General features: G+C 38.8%; 1 protein-coding gene across 3 annotated transcripts in view; it reads left to right on the top strand.

Moving 5' to 3' along the window:
• Positions 1–23,705, top strand: part of HBS1L (HBS1 like translational GTPase) — a 97,050-nt gene that overhangs the window by 57,033 nt on the left and 16,312 nt on the right. For all 3 annotated transcript variants that reach the window (XM_049788016.1, XM_049788018.1, XM_049788017.1), the window contains 5 exons: positions 1,430–1,683; positions 2,126–2,291; positions 5,736–5,853; positions 9,519–9,665; positions 22,820–22,894. In XM_049788016.1, the coding sequence (XP_049643973.1) occupies positions 1,430–1,683; positions 2,126–2,291; positions 5,736–5,853; positions 9,519–9,665; positions 22,820–22,894 (760 nt within the window). The remainder of the gene's footprint in view (positions 1–1,429; positions 1,684–2,125; positions 2,292–5,735; positions 5,854–9,518; positions 9,666–22,819; positions 22,895–23,705) is intronic.

Below are 23,705 nucleotides of genomic sequence, written 5' to 3'. Positions count from 1 at the left end.
GAAGAAACTATCCACAAATATAAATAATAACTTTCATTTTAAACTTGAACATAGATGCCAGAATTGGTGGATGAGATAAGCAGCTTTTTTGCTTTTTTTTTTTTGGTTTTTCGGGCCACACCCGTTTTGATGCTCAGGGGTTACTCCTGGCTAAGTGCTCAGAAATTGCCCCTGGCTTGGGGGGACCATATGGGACGCTGGGGGATTGAACCTCGGTCCTTCCTTGGCTAGCACTTGCAAGGCAGACACCTTACCTCTAGCGCCACCTCGCCGGTCCCAAGATAAGCTTCTTGTCCTTCTACTCTGTTTTGTACTTTTCATGAGCATTCTGCATTCATTTGCTTTCCATTTTAGAATTTCCATTTTAAATTTCCCTTTAAGAAAATCTTCTGTAATGAAAAACTGAAAGATTGAAACCAGAGGTTGTGCCCTTCTTTAGGTTTACAGTCTCTGTCTTGGCATTCTGTCTGAGTAGTTTGATACTTGAATGTTTGTATTTATGACTTCTCCATGTACAGGCTTGTCATGTTTGGGATTTTATCACTAGCTATGGTTATTCAAATAAATATTCATGTATTATGGTCTTATTTATCTTCAATCAAGATGGAACTAATCTGTGTAGGACCTCAGTGATGGCTAACCTATTGAGCCCAAGTGCCCAAACTGCTGCACAGTTGGGTCCTCCCAATGGCCAGCCCAGCCCTGTTGCCTGGTGAGCTGCAAAGCAGATGCCAGCACACTCGCCTTCCGCCGCGTCCCCCGCAGATCTTCATTGCAGACCTTCCCTCGTGCTGAATGCAAGGCCTTCTCGTGCCAGGGGTTTGCCATTGAGGGTCGAGGAGTCTAGGTCATGTTTAAAACTGATTTCTCATCAGTAGTTGTCTCTGGTTTAACTCATAGTGTTTGTTGACATGTAAATGCTGAGTTAATGATAAAGGCTCTTTTGCCAAAAATTTTTTAAGAAAAGAAAGTTATTTAGAGATATCTCTCTGTATAGTGTTTGAACCAAAAAGCCCTTGCTTTCTATAAAGCTTGAAGAATGAATCATAGAACTCACATAGCATATACTTGTTTTAGGATATTCCCAGCAGCACATTTGGTACTAAGTTTTACAAAGTATCTCTTTGATGCCAACTGTTTTGATAGAATTATATAGCTAAGACTATAGCATTGGGCCCTAAATTTCAGTTATTTGCAGAGTATTTTATTCTTATCTTAGGTGTAGGTACACTTTTACTCCAGGGATTTTCCAAGCTTGTATTTGTGTGGTTTGAGTCTAGCTACTTAGCATTTCTACCTTATCAGACTTGGCCATTTAGCAGAGATCCTTTTTGTGTCCAAGAATAAAGAGTATGAAGAGACCATCCCTTTCACGTAAGCTGCATTAGGATTGGTCTAAATACTCATTTCTTATCTTTGTTTTCTGTAGACTGACAACTGAAGAAAATGGTCATCGTTTTCATGCACCTCAAAAAGGACATCATGGTGAAGATGCCAGCATCACTTCTGATGCTCTTGGGACTAAATCAGCTCTTCCATCCCACACCGTTCAAACATCAGAAGAGCAAAGTCCAACACCAGCATCACTGAAAAAGTCTGGCAAACTGAGGCAACAGATAGATATCAAAGCTGAACTGGAGAAGCGGCAAGGAGGGAAGCAGCTCCTCAACTTGGTGGTCATTGGTAATGCCCTGTGCTCCTGAATTGCCAGTCAACTCTGCTGTAGCCCAGCCATTTTCTAGTGGCCACTGAAATTCTTGTTTCACTCTGGGATTCTTTATTGAATCGTGGAGGCATTTCATCATAATACTCGCTATTCACCCTGGGTGGAAGAATGCCATGCTACCACAGAATTTGACGTGGTTGTGGCATTTTTCCTTTTTGTGGTCATTTAAATAATGGCACGTGCTATTAACCTTTGGTTTTCAAAAATCAATGAAATTTCTCCTTTTCTAAAGTGACACATGCTATTTCTCCCCATTTATATATTTTAAACAACCCTTGGGTAAAAGAAAGTGTATCTGTTATTCCAAACAACTATTGAATTGAGTATTCCTGCAATGCTTCAATGTGAATGATACGTATAAAATATACCTCATATTAATCCTGAATCAATTTTCCTTAGGTCATGTTGATGCCGGGAAAAGTACTTTGATGGGCCATATGCTTTTTCTGCTGGGTAATGTAAACAAAAGAACTATGCATAAGTACGAGCAAGAGTCTAAGAAGGCTGGCAAGGCTTCGTTCGCATATGCGTGGGTCTTGGATGAGACTGGCGAAGAAAGGGAAAGGTAGTCATATCTCAGAATTTTCACTTTGAAATGATACGTAGTCTTCTAAATAAGTATGTATTGAATATGTAGGAAATGCATCAGAAATTACTTTAGCAATTATTTTTAGAATAAAGCTTTAATTATCAGGGATATGTTTTTTTTCCTATGGTTTTCCATGTAATTGGTACTGTTTTACTCTTCCAAGTTCTATTAGAATAATTAAAAAAAAAATCTAAAAACATACACATGCCCACAGAACTAAAAAAGAAAAACAAAGCAGTAAAATACTGTAAGCTCATCATTCCATGGAAGAAGTTTTAGTTGCCACTTTTTAGTATTTGCCACTATTTAGTATTTTAGTTGTCTTGATTTTGAGTTAGTTAGGAATAAGATTTTTATACTTAAGTATAAAGGAAATAGTCAACCCTTTTCTCTATTGGCTTGTGTAGTACGTGGGGTTCTTGGATGCATGAGCCTTCTCCCCTGCCCAAGACTTAATTTAACTTTGTATTTTTCTACTCTAATTATGGGCTGGAGAGATAGTACAGTTAGTACAACTGCCTTGCACACAACTGACCTGGGTTTGATTCCTGGCTGCATCGAATATGTTCTGAGCCCTTACAGGAATTCAGAAATTACCCCTGAGCGCAGAGCCAGGAGTAAGGCTTGAAACCACACTGGGTATCACCAAAAAGCCAAAAACCAACCCCCCCCCCAAAAAAAAAAGAAAGAAAGGGAAATAAAAACTTGGACTAGAAAAGTAATATAGCTAGTAAAGTTCTTAACTTGCATGTGTCTAACCCAAGTTCAGTCCCTCAGCACCACATACATTCTTCTGAGCCTTCTAAGAGTGATCCTTGAGCACAAAGTCAGGAATATATAGTCAGGTATGGCCCAGAAACTAAAACTAAAAAGAAGCAAAAACAGTACAAATAGTAGAAAGAGTAGAAAATGAAATACTATTCACTTGTTGATTCATTTACCAAGCAGATTATTGATGCATGTAATATTTTTAGTTTATGTCCCAAAATAGGTAAAGAGTAATGTATACGTTAGGTCAGAATAATTTGTTTTAATTAATATGTAAATTGAGCTGGTAAAAGGATTATATGTCATTCTTAGAATAAATAGTAATTTTAGGGTTTCTTCACTAAATAAAATATACACTGGCTGGCTGTCAGATTTGCTTCTGATGCTTACCAGGATGAACTTTTTAGAAATACATTCATTCTCTAAATAGTAGAATTCTCAGGTACACAATAGGAATTTTATCTACTTCGCTTCCTAATAGCTTTTTTAAACTTGATATGGTAGGGCCAGAGTGATAGCACAGCTGATAGACTGCCTTGCATGCAGCTGATCTGGGTTTCATCCCCGGCATCCCAATTGGTCCCAGAGCACCACCAAATCAAACACCTGAGTTCAAAGTCAGGAGTAATCCTTTGGGCCAGGTGTGGTCCAAAGAACAAACAAACCAAAAAGTATTATATTGCTGTTAAGAATTGTGAAGCCGGGCCCGGAGAGATAGCACAGCGGCGTTTGCCTTGCAAGCAGCCGAGCCAGGACCAAAGGTGGTTGGTTCGAATCCCGGTGTCCCATAGGGTCCCCCGCTGCCAGGAGCTATTTCTGAGCAGACAGCCAGGAGTAACCCCTGAGCACTGCCGGGTGTGGCCCAAAAACCGAAAAAAAAAAAAAAAAAAGAATTGTGAAGCCTGGGGGTAGAGTGATAGCACAGTCATAGGACGGCTTGCCTTGCAAGCTGCTGATGCAGGATAGACCCCTTAGGGTCCTCGGAGCCTGCCAGGAGTGACTTCTGAGCACAGAGCCAGGAGTAACCCCTGAGCCTCTGGGTGTGATCCAAAACCAAAAAAAAAAAAAAAAAAAAAAAAATTGTGAATTCTTTGTTCTTATATGTTGAATAGAAATGAATAAAATAAGTGATATTTTTATGTCTTTACAAATTCAAACAAAAGGTTGGTCAAAACTACTTATTCTGGGGCTTGTAGTAACAACACAGCAGGTAGGGTGCTTATCTTTGGTCCCCAGCATCCCTTGCTGGCTAGGTGCAATCCCTGACAGCAGAGCCAGGGAGTGAGCCCGGAGAACCATTCGGTTGGTCCCAAAACAAAAACTAAATGTGTATTTGGACAAAGATATTTAGGAATTTGCTCAGAATAAACTTTACTTGATCACTATTCTGAAGACAATTATTTTGGGAATTATTAGAGACTTAAGCATCATTTTGGTAAACAAATGGTCCATGGTTTCTGATTAAACTAGGACATTCTGAGTGAAGAGGCCCACAGATACCTTAACATTTAATATTTGTGTGTACACTTAATTTGTAATTATAATTGTTGGGACACTTGGTAGTTAGAAGGAATGCTCTCTCATTCATTACTCTTGTCTGTCTGGGCCAACCAGAATGAATAGTTATTTAGATTATTTTTCATATGATTTTTCCTTCTATACACAGAAGTTCTAAAATAATGAAATATCCTCTTTCGTTTTTGTTTTTTTTTTGTTTTTTTGTTTTTGTTTTTCGGGCTCAGGGGTTACTTTGGTCTAGTGCTCAGAAATTGCCCCTGGCTTGGGGGGACCATATGGGACGCTGGGGGATCGAACCATGGTCCAGCGCTTGCAAGGCAGACATCTTACCTCTAGCGCCACCTCACCGGCCCCCTTTTTGCATTTATTTATAATCTGGATCTACATATTGGTGGCTAAAAAGGAAACTGCCTTGGTCTTAGAGAGGATTTTTCTGACATAAGTAAACTACTGTATATTTCTTAGGTTTCAAAAACTTGGGCATGTCTTTCAGTTTTTCTCTCATGTTAAATGAAAATATTGTGAGTTTATTTCTGTAATTATTGAACCACACGCCTTGGATGAGGAAAAGTACTTCCCAAAAAGTGATCATTTTTATGTTACCATTTTTATGTGCATTGTTTGTTGTGGCCTGCTTGGATGTGTCCTCCTAGAACTTTACTTGTCAGCAGTTACACTATTTCTTCACTACCCTCCTCCATCCCCCCCCAAATAAACCCTCTAATTTTGATTAAATTGCTTAATTTTTATTTTTATTACATTCTTGGTGTTTCTACAACCTCCTTTTTTGTTTTGTTTTGCTTTTGGGCCACACTAGTGGCACTCAGGTTAATCCTCACTCTGCGCTCAGAAATCACTGTTGGCAGACTCGGGTGTCTATATAGGATGCCAGGGATTCCTCCCGGGTTGACCACGTGCAAGAAAAATGCCCTACTGCTGTGCTATTGCTCTGGCCCTTCTGAAGCCTTTTTATTTAAATCTGCAGAAATTTTAGTCCAAACTTTAGCTTAATCAAAATGATTACTTAAGAAATAAAATTCTTTTTTTTCCTTAAGAATTTAACTGTTATCCTATTAGTTATTCCCCCCCCCCCCCCAGTTATTTTCATTCTAACAGTTCTATGTTTCACTTAAGGGGAGTAACAATGGATGTTGGTATGACAAAGTTTGAGACTACAAGCAAAGTCATTACATTAATGGATGCTCCTGGCCATAAGGATTTCATTCCAAATATGATTACAGGAGCAGCTCAGGTACCAATACTTCTTAACTGTAGAACACTGACTGTATGTAGATTTTCTGATACTGATGCTATAATTTCAGAATTTTAGATTTTAAGATCTATTAAAGGAAATTTTAGACTTTAAATTAAAAGAGAGGAAATATTTTTCTTTTTGTACTTACACATCATTTCTAATTAGTAAAGAGAAACAAGTTGTGAGAAAGCCATAACATTTTTAACAGTAAAAGTCATGGTAATGCGAAATGAGAGATTTTTTTTCTTTTTGGGGATTTTTGGGTCACACCCGGCAGCACTCAGGGGTTACTCCTGCCTCTTGCTCAGAAATCACTGCTGGCAGGCTTGGGGAACCATATGGGATGTGGGAATTTGAACCTCTGTCCTTTTGCATGCAAGGCAAACGCCCTACCTCTGTGCTATCTCTCTGGCCCCTAAATGAGAGATTTTACTTCACTTATTAATGAGTTATAGTTAATGTTTCAGCATCTGCCTTTTTAGTATGTTCATATTTAAACTATCATTTTATTCTATTCAGATATAATGCAATTTGGGAGTTTCCTTTTGTGTTTTATCTATTTTCTTTAGATTAAAATGTTTATAAATTTCATCTAATCCTTATAAAAGCTATGATATACATAATTTCCCTTTTTAGTTAATATACTTCTCATTACATTTACTAAAGAAATATTTCCCTTTATTTAATAAGTTATTTAATTGACTCACCATGAGATACACAGTTACAAAGTTGCTAATGATGAAATTTCAGTTATGCAATGTCCAACACCCTTCACCAGTGCACACTTCCTACTATCAATGTCTCTAGTTTTCTTCCCACCTCTTTCTACATTCTTTTCCTGGCAGACATTTTTCTTTTATCTCTTTCTCTCTTTAGACACTGCAGGTTGCATTATTGTTATTGAAGGTATCATACATATTATTCTATTTCCTTTTAGCACCCAGATCTTGTCCAGAGTGATCATTTCCAACCATTTGTTTCCTTCTTTTGATATGTGTGTTTCTTTCATTGAATGCTTATTGAATTCCTGCTGTGTGACAAGAGCTATAGATGTTGTGAGATATGACAGATTACAAAGTACACTTTATTTTATTTAATCATTGGTTTGGGAACCATAATTGACGATACTCAGAGCTTAGTCCTGGCTCTACTCAGCAATCACTCCTGGCAGGCTTATGGGACTGTAGGTAGTGCCACAGATTGAACTCAGGTAAGCCATATGCAAGACAAGCATCTTTCCCCCTTTATTATCATTCTGTCCTCTATAAGATATATTTTATTAATTTAATAGGAGAAGTCCCAGTAGGATAACAGTTAAATGTTTGAATCCTTGAGCCTTAGATTCCAGAGTAATTATGGAAATCATAGAGTCCAAAATCCTTATGCAGTTTAGATAGGAAAGAATCTTTTAAGAGATTTTCCAATTGCCATTAAATGTCAGCTAAGAATTATTGATTTACTGACTGGTAGACTTCGGAGGAAACAATAAAGCACCTAGGGATGCTGCCTCTTCTCCTGGAAATCAGTGTACATGGGTTGGATATGTACAGAAGTGAGGCAAACATACTTGAACCACACAGTATACTCAATGAGTCGCATTGTATAAAAGACTTCCCAGAAAATGTGGATTGCATTTGAGTTTCCATAAACAATTTGTTGCATAGAAAGAATATTTGTAGGAAATAACTCATAAAGTTTTGGAAGTACAAAAAGAAAACAATATTACAGAGAAAGAGAATTAGGTTTCTTTCTCCTAAGTTTATTGAGATTCAAATTTAACCGAAGAAACTAAATATAGCAATTATTAACAAAACCAGAGGAAAAATGTTTGCAATGATTGGATTTAGAATATACAAGGTCAGTGAGTCAGTATGAAACTATATTCCTGGGGCCAGAGATAGCATAGTGGTAGGGCGTTTTGTCTTGCACTTGTTAACTTGTGGTTCAATCCCCCAGTCTCCTATATGATTCCCTCAAAGGCAGGAGCGATTTCTGAGCCCATAGAAGGAGTAACCCCTGAGTATCACCTGTGTGGCCCCCCAAAAGCAAACAAACAAAAAACCTATGTTCCTCCCAGTGTTCCTGTGAAATAAGTCCATCAATAGAGTAAGTGACTAGACACTTTGCTTTAGGCGTGATATCTTTGAGTGATCACAGTGACTCTTTGAGGCGATGTCCAAATTGATTATTCTAATTTGTGCTCTTAACTGAGAATCCCTTATTAAAAATTTAACTTCCATTAAATAAACTAGATTTAGGTAGGGTTATAAATAGATTGGAAATTAATGATTCACTAAGAGTAGAAGTTAAAAAAATATGAAACGAAGGAAAGAAATATAGAAATAGCATAAATTGCCCACCAGACAAAACATGGATGATCTTTCTAAGTGTTCAAAGTATTTCATGAATTTTTGGCCTTAGCTATTTTGTTATAATAGATGTAAATTAGTTAGGATACCCTGTTGATAAAAAACATTTATAGAAGAATAGGTATACTTGCATGGCAAAAGCTATATAAAGGAAACATGAATGCATTCCTAGCAGAAGTAATTCATAGAACGAAATATGAAAGAAAATTTGTTGTTAAACCCTAAAGGACAAATTTTAAAGACTGCATCTACACAGAGAACTAAAAGCTTAGCTTTTATTCTCTCTCTCTCTCTTTCTCTCTCTCTCTCTCTCTTTCTCTCTCTCTCTCTCTCTCTCTCTCTCTCTCTCTGCCTGTCTCTTTCACTCTCTCTGTGTCTCTGTCCCTCTTTTTCTCAAAAATAGTCCATAAATACATAAGAAACTTGACTCAGGGTTCCTTTTTAGTAGTTGTTAGAAATTGTACCATTTGGTTATGGGGGGATTTATTTATTTACAGATTTTCATTATTATGAACAGTCCTTGGCAAATAATTCTGTGGCTCCTTAGATAATTCCTCAAGATTGAAGGTCCTAGAGATGGAGCTGGTGGCAGGCAAAATAAATTGTTTAAAGACATTTCCTATGAAAATGCCTTCAGTTCCACAGAGACTGTGCCTGACTGTGCCTGAGAGGCTCAGCATAGAGGGAATAACTTTTATCTTTAAATCTCTGCCACTGTGCTTTATAAAATTCCCCTGAAAGAAGGAAAGGGGCAATATAACTGCATTTTTATTGTTAGTGGGATTTTTTAATGAATTTTAATTTTTTATGTTTAATTGGCCATTTGTTTTTTTAGAAAATTGCATGTATTTTTAGGTAGTTTCCTATAATACAGTTAAGAGTCCTCATAGTAGTACATAACTTCTACCATATATTATGATGTTATTGTGGTGTATTATTATGTTACCATATATTGTGATATTGTGGTGTATTATGTTAGTTTTATGTTTGATTTCCTTTGTCTAGCTATTTAATGTTATATAACTAAATGTGGAAATTTTTAGGTCATTCTTTGTATTTTGATTATTATATTAATTTGTTTTTATATTTATTCAGTATATCCTTATTTGACCCATTTTGTATTTTTTAACTAAAGTATTTGATCCATCTATAATTCTCTTGCTTGATTAGCTATGGTATGTTTAATGTCACATTCAAGTGTACATTTAAAAACTTAACACAATTGAGTATTCTGCTCATTGAGTTATATTGCTGTCACATTGTTTCTAGTTTTGGTTATTTTTTCTTTCTTAGGCAGATGTAGCTGTTTTAGTTGTGGATGCCAGTAGGGGAGAATTCGAAGCTGGATTTGAAACTGGAGGACAAACACGAGAACATGGCCTCTTGGTTCGTTCTCTTGGAGTCACACAACTTGCAGTTGCTGTGAATAAAATGGATCAGGTATTAAAGGCTTTCTAAGAATTCTTGTGAGATGCTAGTTAAGTTACTATTCATCATAGAGATGATCTCATATCTGATTGAGGTACATTTTATAAGGTCGGTACTAAATAATAAATTCATGATCCTGGTGTTAATCAAATGAGGTATCAGTGCCATTTAAAATAATTGTTTTAGTACAGAATTACAGAGCTTGCCTTTTATATGGCGGACCAGGATTTCTATTCCTGACTTCCCACATGTTCCCTTGAGCTCCTCCTGGAGTGACTTCTGAGTTCAGAGCTAGGAGTAAGCCCTGAGCATCACTGGGGATGGTCCAAAACAAAACAAAACAAAACAATAATTGTTCTAGCTCTCTAATTCCTTTAACCATGTAGGTTTTATTTTCTTTATTAACTTTTTTGATTTGGAACCGCTCCCAAATTAATGGTTAGTACTAGTTCCTGACTCAGTGCTTAAGGGTGGTTCCCAGCAGGATCAAGATTGCAAATCATGTTGTATTGGGTTTGAACCCAGGCCTCTCTCATGAAATTTTGCAGTCTAGCCCTTAAAATCATCTCCTCAGTGTCAGCCTTGACATTAATACACTAAACAAGAAAATACTTTATTTTTGAGATTAATTTTAAAATGTTAAAATTATTTTCAGTTATTAAATAAAATGTTTCTTGCTGTTTAAGAATCAAGGGGCCAGAGAGCTACTAGTGTAGAAGGTAAGGGGCTTAGTGCCTTGCTGCTAACTTTGATTCAATCTGTGATATCTTCTGGTTCCCTAGTATGAGTCACATCTAGACAGGAATAGCCCCAATATACTTTCAGGTGTGCCTCCAAACAAGTAGGAAAAAAAAGAAGCCAAGTTGAAATACCTATAGTTCTAAACTTATTTTCATTAATCAATTTAACATCTCCTTGTTTATGTCCAACCAGTTAACTTATTATTTATTTTAATTTTGTATATGACTTTTGAACTAGAAATTGGATTTGAGGAATACTTTTTAGATAAGAATTTAGATAGAAAAGTAGAATCAGTTTACAAATGAGAAACATTTTTATGAGTGCATGATGGTAATTTGTTTTGAAAGAAACTTAATTTTTTAATTAGGGTTTTTTTTTCAAATAACTTTATTTGAATACAGAGGTTTACAAAGTTGTTCATAATACAGATTATATTTTAGGCATTCAGCATTAATTGTGTGAACTTCCCTCTACTATTGTCAGTTTCCCGCCCACCTGCCAAACCTGCCCCTTAGTAGGCTTAAATTAATAAATGTTTTATATTGCTTGTTACAAAATGGTAAGTAGGATTATCAAAAAATAGTTCAGTAGAAGAAATTTGTAAGAATTTTTCTATTTCACAATGATGTTATTAAATTTATAAACTGAGAATATCCTGAATTGTTTGGTAGTTGAACCTTCTGTGTATTGTTTTTGCTTATTGAGCTTAGTGGATTTCTATATAATTTCATATAATTTGCTGTCAGTGTCGTGGAATTTGGAGGTGTTGTATGGCCACATGTGTGACTGTGGGCTTCTGGAGTTCCAGAATCTGTGCAATTGGTATTATTCTTGGCCCACCCCTACTTCCTTAGGAGGCCCCAGAGTTTTCTATCTGAAGAGCAGTATAGCAGTGAATTTCGTTGGTTTGGCATATTTTCCAAGATTAATCATGAAAGGGCTGGAGCAATAACACATTGAGTAGGGCATTTTCGTTGCACGCAGCTCACCCGGGTTAGACCCCTGGCATTGATCCTGCCAGGAGTAATTTCTGAGCGCTGTTGGGCATGACCTAAAAATCAACCAAAAATAAAAGATTAATTATGAAAAGCTTAGGGGATAAATCTGGCTCTGTGCTCAGGAGCGATAGCACAGTGAGTAGGGCATTTTCGTTGCACGCAGCTCACCCGGGTTAGACCCCTGGCATTGATCCTGCCAGGAGTAATTTCTGAGCACTGCTGGGCATGACCTAAAAATCAACCAAAAATAAAAGATTAATTATGAAAAGCTTAGGGGATAAATCTGGCTCTGTGCTCAGTGGTCACTCCTGGCATGTGCAGGAGACCATGTGGATGCCAGGGACTGATTGATCCCAAGTCAGCTGCATGCAAGGCAAACATCTTACCCAGTGTACTATTGTTCTGGTCTTCAAACTGACAATAATTTTCTGAGCATTGTAAAGCTTTTATATAAGGTTAAAAAAAAAAACACACTTTTGGCTTTGTTCTAGTCTGTTTTATGTGTTTATTTACTTTTTGCTTTTGGGCCACACTCAGTGGTACTCAAGGATTACTCCTGGCTTTGCACTCAGAAATTGCTCCTGAGTACCATATGAGATGCCTGGAATCAAAACCAGGTCATCCTGAGTCGGTCGCATGCAAGGCAAATGCCCTACCGTTGTGCTGATGTGCTATCTCTCCGGCCCTTGTAGTCTGTTTTAAAGATACTGTTATTTATCTGGGAGATAGCTCAAAGGGTTCGCAATGCATCCCTAGCATGCACCAGACCTAGGGTTATTTCCCCAGCACTGTGTGGCTTTCTTTACCCTTGGTGTATCTCTGATTATCTTCAGTACTGCTTGGGAGACTCAGAAAATTAAAATAAAGTTTTAATGGAAAATATTATCAAGCAGTTTTTTAGTTTAGCTCATATATTTGCGTGTTGCATGTGTGTTTTTACAAAAAGCATATTCCATTAAAATTACTGGTTTGAGTTCATAATTTTTTAATTAAATATAATCCAAGTGACTTTGATGGCTTGAGATGGCTTAAAGGGTTGGATCATATGCCATACATTTGGAAGACACAGATTCAGTCCTAAATTGGTCTTGGTCTCCTGAACACCACTGGGACACCAAATTAGGAGTGGCCATATTTGCTGAATGTGAGCACAAAAGCAAAAATCTTTGAATGTCATATTTACTCTTGGCTGTAAGGTACATTCACTTTCTCAACTTTTTAAAAATAATTTTATTTATTTAAAACAATGCATTATATAAAATTAATTGACATAGTTGATCCAATGCATTTGTTTCCAGATAAGTGAAAGCAGAGTTATTGGGGGGAAAAAAAAAGAAAAAAAATGAGAGAAAAGAGAAAAACAAAGTAAAATAGTAAGCTCATTTGTGAAAATTATTGTATCACTAATGAGGTCATTAATACACTGGCAGAAAGTTTAGTAAGCTCTTGTTATATGTCCAGTCTGTCAACAGCTCCTGACTGCCTGGTCAGGATTCTCTCTCACACAGGTGAACCCTGCCCATGGTCATGAATGGGATATATAAGGAAGGGATTTAGGGAGGTTCTAGCTTTGCGATGAACTTTAAAATGATTGGCTGTTGTCTAGTGGAACCTTCCTACTGCTGCCTATGTCCCTTCCAGATAGGTTACCTGATATGACCAGGTAGCTTGGGCTTGTGTAAATGGAAACAGGCTTGGGGAACCAAGCATATGGCTCACACCAGGTGGTCCTTACAAAATGGCATCTCTCTTCCTTCAGAGCCTAAAAGAGGCCTGCTATGTGGCCTTTTCAAAATGGCATCTCTCCTTTTTTAGAAACCAGGTCCCAACATTCCTGGAGGAAACTTTTTTTAGATCGAATAGGTAGTAAGATTTGGTATCTTCGCTTTTAATTTAAAAGACTTTAAGAGATTTAATATATCTATTTTGTGGTTCTGATTCTATTTTTTTTTTTCATATTCATCTATAAAGTTTTATTCAAGATATATTGATCATTTCACAATTTATTTTCTTTTTTTTTTTTTTAATATAATTTTTATTTTGATCATAGTGGCTTACATATTGTTGACAATAATATTTTAGGTACATATTTACATAAAATCAGGGGGGATTCCCATCCCCAAATTGTCCTCCCTACTCCCCCGTTTCTGTCTTACCTCCCATTTCCTCTTTCCTCACCCCCAGGGCGGCTAGAATATGTGGTCCCCTCTGTCTCTAACCAACTACTTAGTAGTCTTGCATCAGTTTGGTCTTGATGCCTCCCTTATTTCCCCCTCTAAGTAGGGGCAGGGGTAGCTAGTTCAAGTTGCGTGGTTTTGCCTGAAAAAGAGAAAATAAATAAACCGGGGTAAGAGTTTAATACCCCGAAAATGGGCAGAATCCTTCTAGAGGTTCTCATCATCGATTTGGGAAATGAAGGAGAAAAAGAAGTTGAAACACTCCACCAGTACCAAAAGAAGTGTCAAATATCCAGTGAGGACTCCAGCTATAACGATAAGCACCACAAAAAAACAGATAAAAAATAAACCAAAACAAACTAAAAACAAACACAAACAAACAAAAAACACGCCGTGGTCTTGAAATAAGAAACATGGCGTAGCACATAACGAAAGAAAAGAAAGGAAGAGAAAGAAAAGAAAGAAAAAAAAAAAAAGAATAATTGGGGCCAACAATTTCAATAATCACATCCAAACTGAGGAATCGACCAAAATAGCTAGGTAAATAAAAATAATAATAACAATAATAAATGAAGGTAAGATATATATATATATATAACCAAGGTTTTGTGTTTTTTGTATTTTTTTTTTCCCTCCTGCCCTGGCACAGTAAATATTGGGGTCATTCGAAAAGGAATTCACTTGCCCTATAAGATATGGGGTTTCTCCGTCCTTGGAGTATACTGTCATGGAATCAGCTCTAGTCTTTGCTCAGGATCATTACTCTCCAGGTTGTGGTTTTTTTTTTGTTTTTTTTTTTTGGTGTGTGGAAAGCTTCTGCTCTGTCCAGTGTGATACCGTCAGAGCTCTGTGTTTAGCAGTCCCAGTATCTGTACATATCCTGAGGTGGGACTTATGGTGAAGTCAGTCTTTGTGAATCTGGAGGTTCTGTTACCTCAGTGCCATTTTAATCCATCTTCTGTGGTTGGTGATCTTGGTCTTTGCGCTGAACCTAGGAAGGCATCTAGGATAGCGTCTTTCTTTGTTCTTCCAGAAGCCCCTTTCCGTTACAATTGTCTCTGCCGGACCTTTGGGACTGGGGATCATGCTTATTGTGCAGGTCTTAGTTCAAACCCTAGACTAGGGCTTTTTTATTGGTCCCAAGATGTATACAGTCTGGTCGTGGTTCTAGTATCCAGTCATCTGTAAATCACGATCTTGGCTTTTGGACCTACCAAAGGGTGCCACGTCTTCTGGTTTTGTCTTGTCGTTAGCTGGTGAGGTAGGCTAAACTGCTCTAAGGTCAAGTTGTTCACATTTTCCTCATTGTCAAGATATCATGTTAGAGCTGGCCCTTGTTGTTGACCCTGCAGTAATAAGGCTGTCCCAGATGGAGATTGTTTCTTACAGCTGTTGTGAGGAGCTGTGCCGTTTCTATGTCTGGGATCCAGGGTTCAAGACTGGTTGAATGGTATCTAATCACCTGAGGTCTAAGTTGATTCCACATGACATATTTTCAAGGTAGGAGATAACCCTGTATTGTAAACAACTATGAGTTCCTATCTCTAGTAGATAAGAGCTCTTTTTTTTTTTTTTTTTTTTTTTTTTTTACTATGTAAGATTTCCCCTTTATTTAGTGTGCCTTTGCAGGGGGAAGTGGTGCTCCATTATATGTCGGAGTATTTGGGGTGGACAGAGTGAGTAACAGAGATAGGTCACATACCCAAAGACGATTAAAAAAAAAAAAAGGAAATAAAAGTGTATGTGCCCACAAATGTATATGTAAGGCAAACATTTAAATAAATAAGTTAATTAAAAAAATATAAAAAAATTAAAATGAGTTAGCGAAGTTTTTAAAGGACCAATGTGGTGCAAAAGACTACTTTGCATTTGGGAGAGAACAGGTAAAGAGTTGGTGTATTACAGGTCTTATGCCTATGTTGGAAGTACAGTTTTCCCATTGTCTTTTGGATTTTTCTTGTGGTGTGTGGGTTCCCAGGCATCTTCCAATCACACCCCCTGCCCCCCTTCAGATTGGTAAAAATTTGCAGCTGGGAGGTCTTGGAAGAGTTCTTGCATTGGGGATACTATTGGACCTAAGTCCGGTTTCAAGAAACAGTCCATGTTAGGGGGAGTTGGTAGGGAGGGTCTCGCAGCATGTGTCCACAGGGGAGTTGGCTGTCTTTTCTTGCAGGAGACGATGTGTGGGTTCGGTTGGGTGTCCCCTCGCCTGGGTGCTGGGTACTGGTTCATTGGGTAGGAGGTCGATCTTGATGCCTAAAAGATTAAGGACTGAGGGTGGAGAGTTTTAATATGGTGGGAGATCTGGATGGGATTGAGGGGTGAAGGGATAGTTGGATTTCCGGGGGGGGAGAAAGGGGAAGATATATGGGAGGGGTATGAAGGAAGAGAAAAGAGAAAATACCGTAGAAAGGGAGAAGAGAAAGGGAAAAAAGTAAAGAGAAGAGTAGAAGAGAAAAAGAAAAGAGAAAAAAAAATAGAGAGAAGAAAGGAGAGAATAGCAAGGGAATGCTGGTTTGGTTGAATGTGTTCGATGACTAGAGCCTGTAGTTTAGGTCTGTACATCGCAGGTACTGCTTTGGTGGTCTGACTGGTCACGTGCTTCGATTCCTAAAAGAAGGTTTAACCTAGAGATAAAGTGAATGTTAAAGAGTTTTCTCGTGGCCGTCTCATAGTGCAAGCAAGGTATGGTATCTCGTGTGGTATCCCGAGTTGCCATCTTAGTTTGTCCGCCCTTTGTATCTAAGGGCGCCCGTGGAAAGAAAAGCTGAGAGGTTATTTTTAAAATATAGTAAGGTAAAGGGATTAAAACGTAGTGTTATGGTATGTTGCCATTGCATTACGTGATTTCCCGCGGTGTTCTATACTTGTGTTCCTGTTTACGATCTCTAAGGGATTATTGTGGGCCTTTGTTGTAGGAGTCTGGTTACATACCTGTTCTCTCCATGTTGCTGTTTCTGTTGTTGCTGTTTTCTTTGTGGTATAATGTGCAGTCAAGAGTTTGCATTGTTCCTTTTTCATGTATTTTGGACACTGCTCCCACGTATATGTTGACTATTACAGTGATCGGAGTTTCTACCCTGTTAAACCCTGTTATATGATTGTTAGGTATTAGTTGTGTATAAAATATATGTTCTAGGTGTTTCAGAATAGTGCTACCATTCTGTGTTTATCTTTTGTCTTCTGGCTTACTTCGTTTAACATAACATGATCTAGGTCCATCCACGTTGCTGCAAAGTCTGTGATTGTATCATTTCTAACTGCCATGTAATATTCCATTGTGTATATGTACCACATCTTAATGATCCATTCATCCGTTGTTGGACACCTAGGTTGGTTCCAAGATTTGGCTATTATACTGAGTGCTGCGATAAATAGTGGGGTGCATATGTATTTTGGAATGAATGTCCTTCCATCTTGTGGGTATATGCCTAGGAGGGCAATTGCTGGGTCAAATGGCAGCTCAATTCTGAGTTCTTTGAGCACTCTCCAGACTTTCCTCCATAGGTGTTGGACTAGGGGACATTCCCACCAGCAGTGGATGAGAGTTCCTTTCATACCGCATCCCCGCCAACAAAGGTTGTTTCCATTATTTTTGATGTGGGCCATCCTCACTGGTGTAAGGTGGTATCTCATTGTTGTCTTGATTTGGATCTCCCTGATGATGAGTGAAGGTGAGCATGTTTTCATGTGTTTGTTGGCCATCCTTCTGTCTTCCTCAGAGAAGTGTCTATTCATTTCATCTCCCCATTTTTTTTATAGCTTTGTTTGCTTTTGGGGGGCTCAGCTTTCTGAGTGCTTTGTATGTTCTAGATATCAGCCCTTTATCTGATATGTCGAGTGAAAAGATTTTTTCCCATTCTGTTAGCTGTCTTCTTGCGTTAAGCAGGGTTTCTTTTGCCATGCAGAAGCTTTTTAGTTTGATGTAGTCCCATTTGTTTATATTTGATGCTAACGTTCTTGCCATTGGTGCTCCATTCTCAAAGACCTTTTTGATATATAGGTCTTTGAGTGTTCTGCCTATTTTATTCTCAATAAACTTTATGGATTCGGGTCTGATTTCAAGGTCTTTGATCCACTTTGAGTTGATTTTTGTATAAGGAGTAAGGTATGGGTTGATTTTCACTTTCGTACATGTGGTTTTCCAGTTGTACCAACACCATTTGTTGAATAGGCTTTCTTTGTTCCATTTTCAGATTCTTGCCTCTTTTATCAAATATTAGTTGGCTATATACCTGGGGGTTTATGCCTGGGAATTCTGTTCTGACCCACTGGTCTGATGTCCTGTCTCTGTTCCAGTACCATGCTGTTTTGATTACTATGGCTTTATAGTATAGTTTCAAGTTAGGTAAGGAGATGCCTCCCAGCTTCTTGTTTTTCAGTATTTGTTTGGCTATCCTGGGTCTTTTGTGGTTCCAGATGAATTTTGTGAATGCTTGTTCTAATTCTTTAAAGAATTGTGTCTGGATTTGGATAGGGATTGCATTAAATCTATATAGGAGTTTGGGTAGGATAGTCATTTTGATTATGTTAATTCTACCTATCCATGAGCATGGGATGTTCTTCCATTTCTTTAGATCATCTTCAATTTCTTTCTGGAGTGTTTTGAAGTTTCCCTGGTATAGGTCTTTCACTTCTCTTGTAAGGTTGATTCCTAGATACTTGATATTTTTTGATACTATCTTAAATGGAATTGTATTTTTAATCTCTCTCTCCTCAACTTCATTGTTTGTATATAGAAACGCTACTGTCTTTTGTGTATTGACTTTGTAACCAGCCACTTTGCTGTATTGGTTAATTGTTTCTAGGAGTTTTACTGTGGACTCTTTAGGGTTTTCGATGTATATCATCATATCGTCGGCAAAGAGAGATAGCTTGTGTTCCTCTTTCCCAATTTGAATTCCTTTGATTTCCTTCTCTTGTCGGATTGCTATTGCTAGGACTTCTAAGGTTATATTGAATAAGAGTGGAGAGAGTGGACAGCCTTGCCTAGTTCCTGATCTTAGTGGGAATGCTTCTAGTTTCTCACCATTGAGTATAATGTTGGCTGTAGGCTTTTCATAGATAGCTGTAACTATCTTGAGGAAGGTTCCTTCTAACCCTATTTTGCTGAGTGTCTTTAACATGAAAGGATGTTGGATTTTGTCAAATGCCTTCTCTGCATCGATTGATATGATCATGTGGTTTTTTGTCTTTCATGTTGTTGATGTGGTGTATAATGTTGATTGATTTGCGTATGTTGAACCAACCTTGCATTCCTGGGATGAATCCCACTTGATCGTGATGTATGATCTTTTTGATGAAGTGCTGGATTCGGTTTGCTAATATTTTATTGAGTATCTTTGCATCTATGTTCATTAGTGAGATTGGTCTGTAGTTTTCTTTTTTGGTAGTGTCTTTGCCTTCTTTGGGAATGAGTGTGATATTAGCCTCATAAAAGGAGTTGGGGAGGATTCCTGTTTTTTCTATGGTTTGGAAGAGCCTATGGAAAAGTGGTAGTAACTCTTCTTGAAATGTTTGATAGAATTCACCTGTAAATCCATCTGGGCCTGGGCTTTTGTTCTTAGGGAGTTTTTTAATTACATCTTCAATTTCCTCTGAGGTGATTGGTCTGTTTAGGATTTCTAGATCTTCCTTTTCCAGTCTTGGAAGAGGGTGTTTTTTCCAAGAATCTATCGATTTCTACTGGGTTCTCTAGCCTAGTTGAGTATAGTTGTTCATAATATGATCTCATGATATGTTGTATTTCTTGGGGTTCTGTTGTAATCTCTCCCCTTTCATTTGTGATCCTATTGATTTGGGTGTTTTCTCTCTTTTTTTTGGTGAGTTTTGCCAGTGGTTTGTCTATCTTGTTTATTTTTTCGAAAAACCAACTCCTGGTCTCATTGATTTTTTGTATTGTTTTCTTGGTTTCTATGTTGTTTATTTCTGCTCTGGTTTTTATTATTTCTTGCCTTCTGGATGTGGTTGGACTTCTCTGTTGCTGATGTTCCAATTCTTTGAGGTGATCTTTTAAACTGTTGGTTTTGTTATTTTCCTGATTCTTGACATAGGCCTGAATTGCTATGAGTTTCCCCCTAATTACTGCTTTTGCTGTGTCCCATAAATTTTGACATGTTGTCTCTTCATTGTCATTTGTCTCAAGGAATCTTTTTATTTCTTCCTTGAGTTGTTCTTTGATCCAGCTGTTGTTGAGCAGCATGTTGTTTAATCTCCAGGTATTAGTTTTTCTCCATTGCTTCTTCTTGACCTCAATTTTGAGCTCTGTGGCATAGTGATCTGAGAGGGTACTTCTAATGATCCTTACCTTTGTGGTCTTATATAGGTTGGCTTTGTATCCTAATATATGGTCTATTCTGGAGAAGGTTCCATGTGGGCTTGAGAAGAATGTGTATTCTGCTTTCTGGGGGTGGAGGGCTCTATATAAGTCTATTAGCCCTAAATCTTCTAATTTTTCATTCAGAGCTCTTATTTCTTTGCTATTTTTCTGTTTGGTGGATCTGTCCAGTGGTGATAGTGGAGTATTGAGGTCCCCTGCTATTATCACATTTCCCTTCATGTGTTTCTCCAGGTTTGCCAGTAGTTGCCTCACATATTTTGCTGGCTCTACATTAGGTGCATAGATATTGACCAGGGTTAGTGTTTCTTGATCTAATGTTCCCCTGATCAGTAAGTAGTGACCCTCTTTGTCTCTGATCACTTTCTTGAGGTTGAATGCAATTTGGTCTGATATAAGAATTGCTGTCCCTGCTCTTTTTTGTTTTCCATTGGCCTGAATAATCACTTTCCATCCTTTTATTCTAAGCCTGTGCTTATCCTGCATCTGTAGGTGTGTTTCTTGCAGACAGCAGAAGTCCGGTTTATTTTTCCTAATCCAGTTCTCTACTATGTGTCTTTTAATTGGAGAGTTTAGTCCGTTAACATTTAGGGAGATTATTGAGAGAGAGGATTGTTGTGTAGTTGTGTTGTGTAGGGTGGTTTTTGTTACAATCGGGGGTTTGGATTGTGTAATTCGTCTTTGAGTAAGTCGTTTAGGATCGGTTTTGTTTGCACAAATAGTTCAAATTCGTTCTTGTTTGAGAATGTTTTTAGTCTATCCTCCCATATGAATGTAAGTTTTGCTGGGTATTGGACCCTAGGTTGGAAATTTCTTTCATTCAGTCGTTTAAATATGTCATTCCATTGTCTTCTTGCTTGAATTATTTCAAATGGGAGATCTGGTTTGATTCTTATGTCCCTACCTTGGTACTTGAGGTTTCTTTTCTTCCTTATTGCTTTAAGGAGTTCTTCTTTCTCTTTGTTTTTTGCCAATTGCATTACCATGTGTCTTGGTGTTTGTTTATTGGGGTCTATCTTATTGGGAACTCTTTTTATTTCCTGTATTGGCATTGCAGTATCCTTCCAGAGGGTGGGGAAGTTCTCCGCTATTATCTCTCTGACTACTTGTTCTTCCCCTTTCCCTACTTCCTCCCCTTCTGGGTATACCCACAATTCTTAGGTTGTTTCTTTTGTCCTTTTTCATTAGATACTGGACCTTTCCTTCCAGTGCTTTGCCTTTTATTTCTTTGTTGGTTTCTTGATCATTTTTTGTTTGCAGTTTTCCTTCGAGTTCTTCAATGTGTTTCTCCAATTCTGTGTTTCTGCTTGTAAGGCTTGTTACTTTGTCTGTTAATTCCTTCACTTCTTTTTGTATGGAATCTCTCATGTTCTTTAACATTTCTTCTTTAATTTGGCTGATTTGTTCATCCATAGATTTCTTATACTCGATAGCTAGGGTTTCTCTAATTCCTTTTATTAATTCTTGCATTTCCTTCCTCATGGCTGCTTTTAGGTCTTCATCGCGTGTATCTGTGTATTTTGGTGGACTTGGAAGCTTGCAAGAGTTTGTCACCATATCTCCAGATATTAGTGATTTCCTTGATTTACGCATATTTCTTTGTATTTAATGGTGTGTTTTAGAGTGCTGTGCTTCTAATTTTCACCTGTTTTGATCCCCTGTGGTGTGGGAGTTGGTTCCCTCCCTGAGGGTGGTTCTAAAGGGACTTTTGGGTGAACTCGCTGAGGTTTTGATCCTCCTGTACTCTTTATGTGGCCTGGTTAGTTGTTTTCCTCTTTTGTTGGCAGCTAGTACTGGCCCTTTCCTGACCACAGTGGTGGGGGGCACTGTTTCTCCTCTCCTTTTTCTCCTCTCCTCTACTAGTTGGAAGTCAGTCTTCCTCTTTATTCCTGTCAGCAGGTGTAGTTCCGCTTCTGGCCACACTGGTTGCGGGCGCTGTTGAGCCTGACTCTCTGTTCCCTCCCTTATCTGGGGGTCAATGAAGCTCTGCTCCTCCGAGTTACCGCGGAAGAAATTCCCCCAGTCAAGCCCTCCCGGTAGCTGCTCTCAGCCCTAGGGGGGGTCTCAGGTCCACTCTGGGGCTCGGGGCTAGGTTGCTCTAGGTTACCTAAAGGTCCAGGGGGCAGGCCCAAGCTCACCTAGTCTATTCGTCCCACCTGTCCCAGCTGGGCAGGTGACTCCGGCCCACTAGGTACTAGGGAATGTCCTCCCCAGTCTACGCTCGGGTCAGGTGGGATGAACTCTGGGGCCTGGAAGTTGAGGCAACGGGTGGTGTGGTCTCTGTGCCAACAAGCTGGCCTCTGCAGTCTATGGGGGGGGGGGGGCCGCGCGCAGGGTGGCTGGCGGCTGCGGGTCGTCCACGTGTGAGCGCCCTAAAACAGTGCACTCACCATGGACGCCGGGGTTCCCTACTCCCCGTTGGCGCGGCTGGCCTCTGCAGTCTATGGGGGGGGGGTCGCGCAGGGTGGCTGGCGGCTGCGGGTCGTCCACGTGTGAGCGCCCTAAAACAGTGCACTCACCATGGACGCCGGGGTTCCCTACTCCCCGTTGGCGCGGCTGGCCTCTGCAGTTTATGAGGGGGGGGGTCGCGTGCAGGGTGGCTGGCGGCCGCGGGTCGTCCACGTGTGAGCGCCCTAAAACAGTGCACTCACCATGGACGCCGGGGTTCCCTACTCCCCGTTGGCGCGGCTGGCCTCTGCAGTTTATGAGGGGGGGGTCGCGCGCAGGGTGGCTGGCGGCCGCGGGTCGTCCACGTGTGAGCGCCCTAAAACAGTGCACTCACCATGGACGCCGGGGGTCCCTACTCCCCATTGGCGCGGCTGGCCTCTGCCGGTTCTGATTCTATTTTAATGCAGAATTAAAATTTTACATATAGAACTGAAACAGTTTTAAAATAAACTGAATGTTTTTCAGGTTAATTGGCAGCAAGAAAGATTTCAAGAGATTACTGGAAAACTTGGACACTTCCTTAAGCAAGCAGGATTTAAGGTAAGATCTTCTGTTTTTTTTTGTTTGTTTGTTTTGTTTTTGTTTGTTTGTTTTTGGCTTTGAGGCCACACCTAGCAGTGCTCAGGTCTTACTCCTGGCTTTGCTCAGGAATCAGCCCTTGGCAGAGCTCAGAGGACAATATTTAGTGATGAGAACTATATAAGGGTCAACTACATGTAAGGCAAATGCCTAAACTTACGTACTATCTTACTGGCCCAGGTAAGATAATTTCAATTTTGTTTGCTATAATCTCACCTTATTGTTCTGGAAGAAAAAGCTAACATGTTTGGCATATTTGTCTTTTTAAATGTTAAGTTATATCCATCTCTACTTCACATATTTAGTATAAAAATATCTATTATTTGAGTTCTTTGGATTATTTCACTTTTTAAATTGCATATTCTATTCAGGTGGCATGGATTAAATATAAAAGATTTCTCCCATTGTTATATTTGATGTATAGAGTTAGGAAGATCAGAGAGGAATGTTGACACTAAGAGAATTTTGTCCAGCAAAAATGTAAAACATACCAATGTTGACATTAAAAATGTCTCATTGTTTTGGAACAATCTTGTAAGTCTCTCAAAAAAATTAAAGTTAAGAATTTTTGAATATTTTAACTTTAAAGCTGTAATTCTCTGATTTCTGTTACTTTAAAAGTAAACTGAGGGGCCAGTGATAGCACAGTGGTAAAGTGTTTATCTTGCAAGTGGCCAAAACAGAATGGACCCCGGTTTGAATCCTGGCATTCCATAGGGTCACTGAGCCTGCCAGGAGAGACTTCTGAGCACAGAGCCAAGAGTAAACCCTG

This window comes from Suncus etruscus, chromosome 15, assembly GCF_024139225.1.
Source record: "Suncus etruscus isolate mSunEtr1 chromosome 15, mSunEtr1.pri.cur, whole genome shotgun sequence".
In the NCBI taxonomy this organism is placed as follows: Eukaryota; Metazoa; Chordata; class Mammalia; order Eulipotyphla; family Soricidae; genus Suncus; species Suncus etruscus.
The sequence above is the reverse complement of the archived record's forward strand: the minus strand, read 5'-3'. Positions and strand labels throughout refer to the sequence as shown.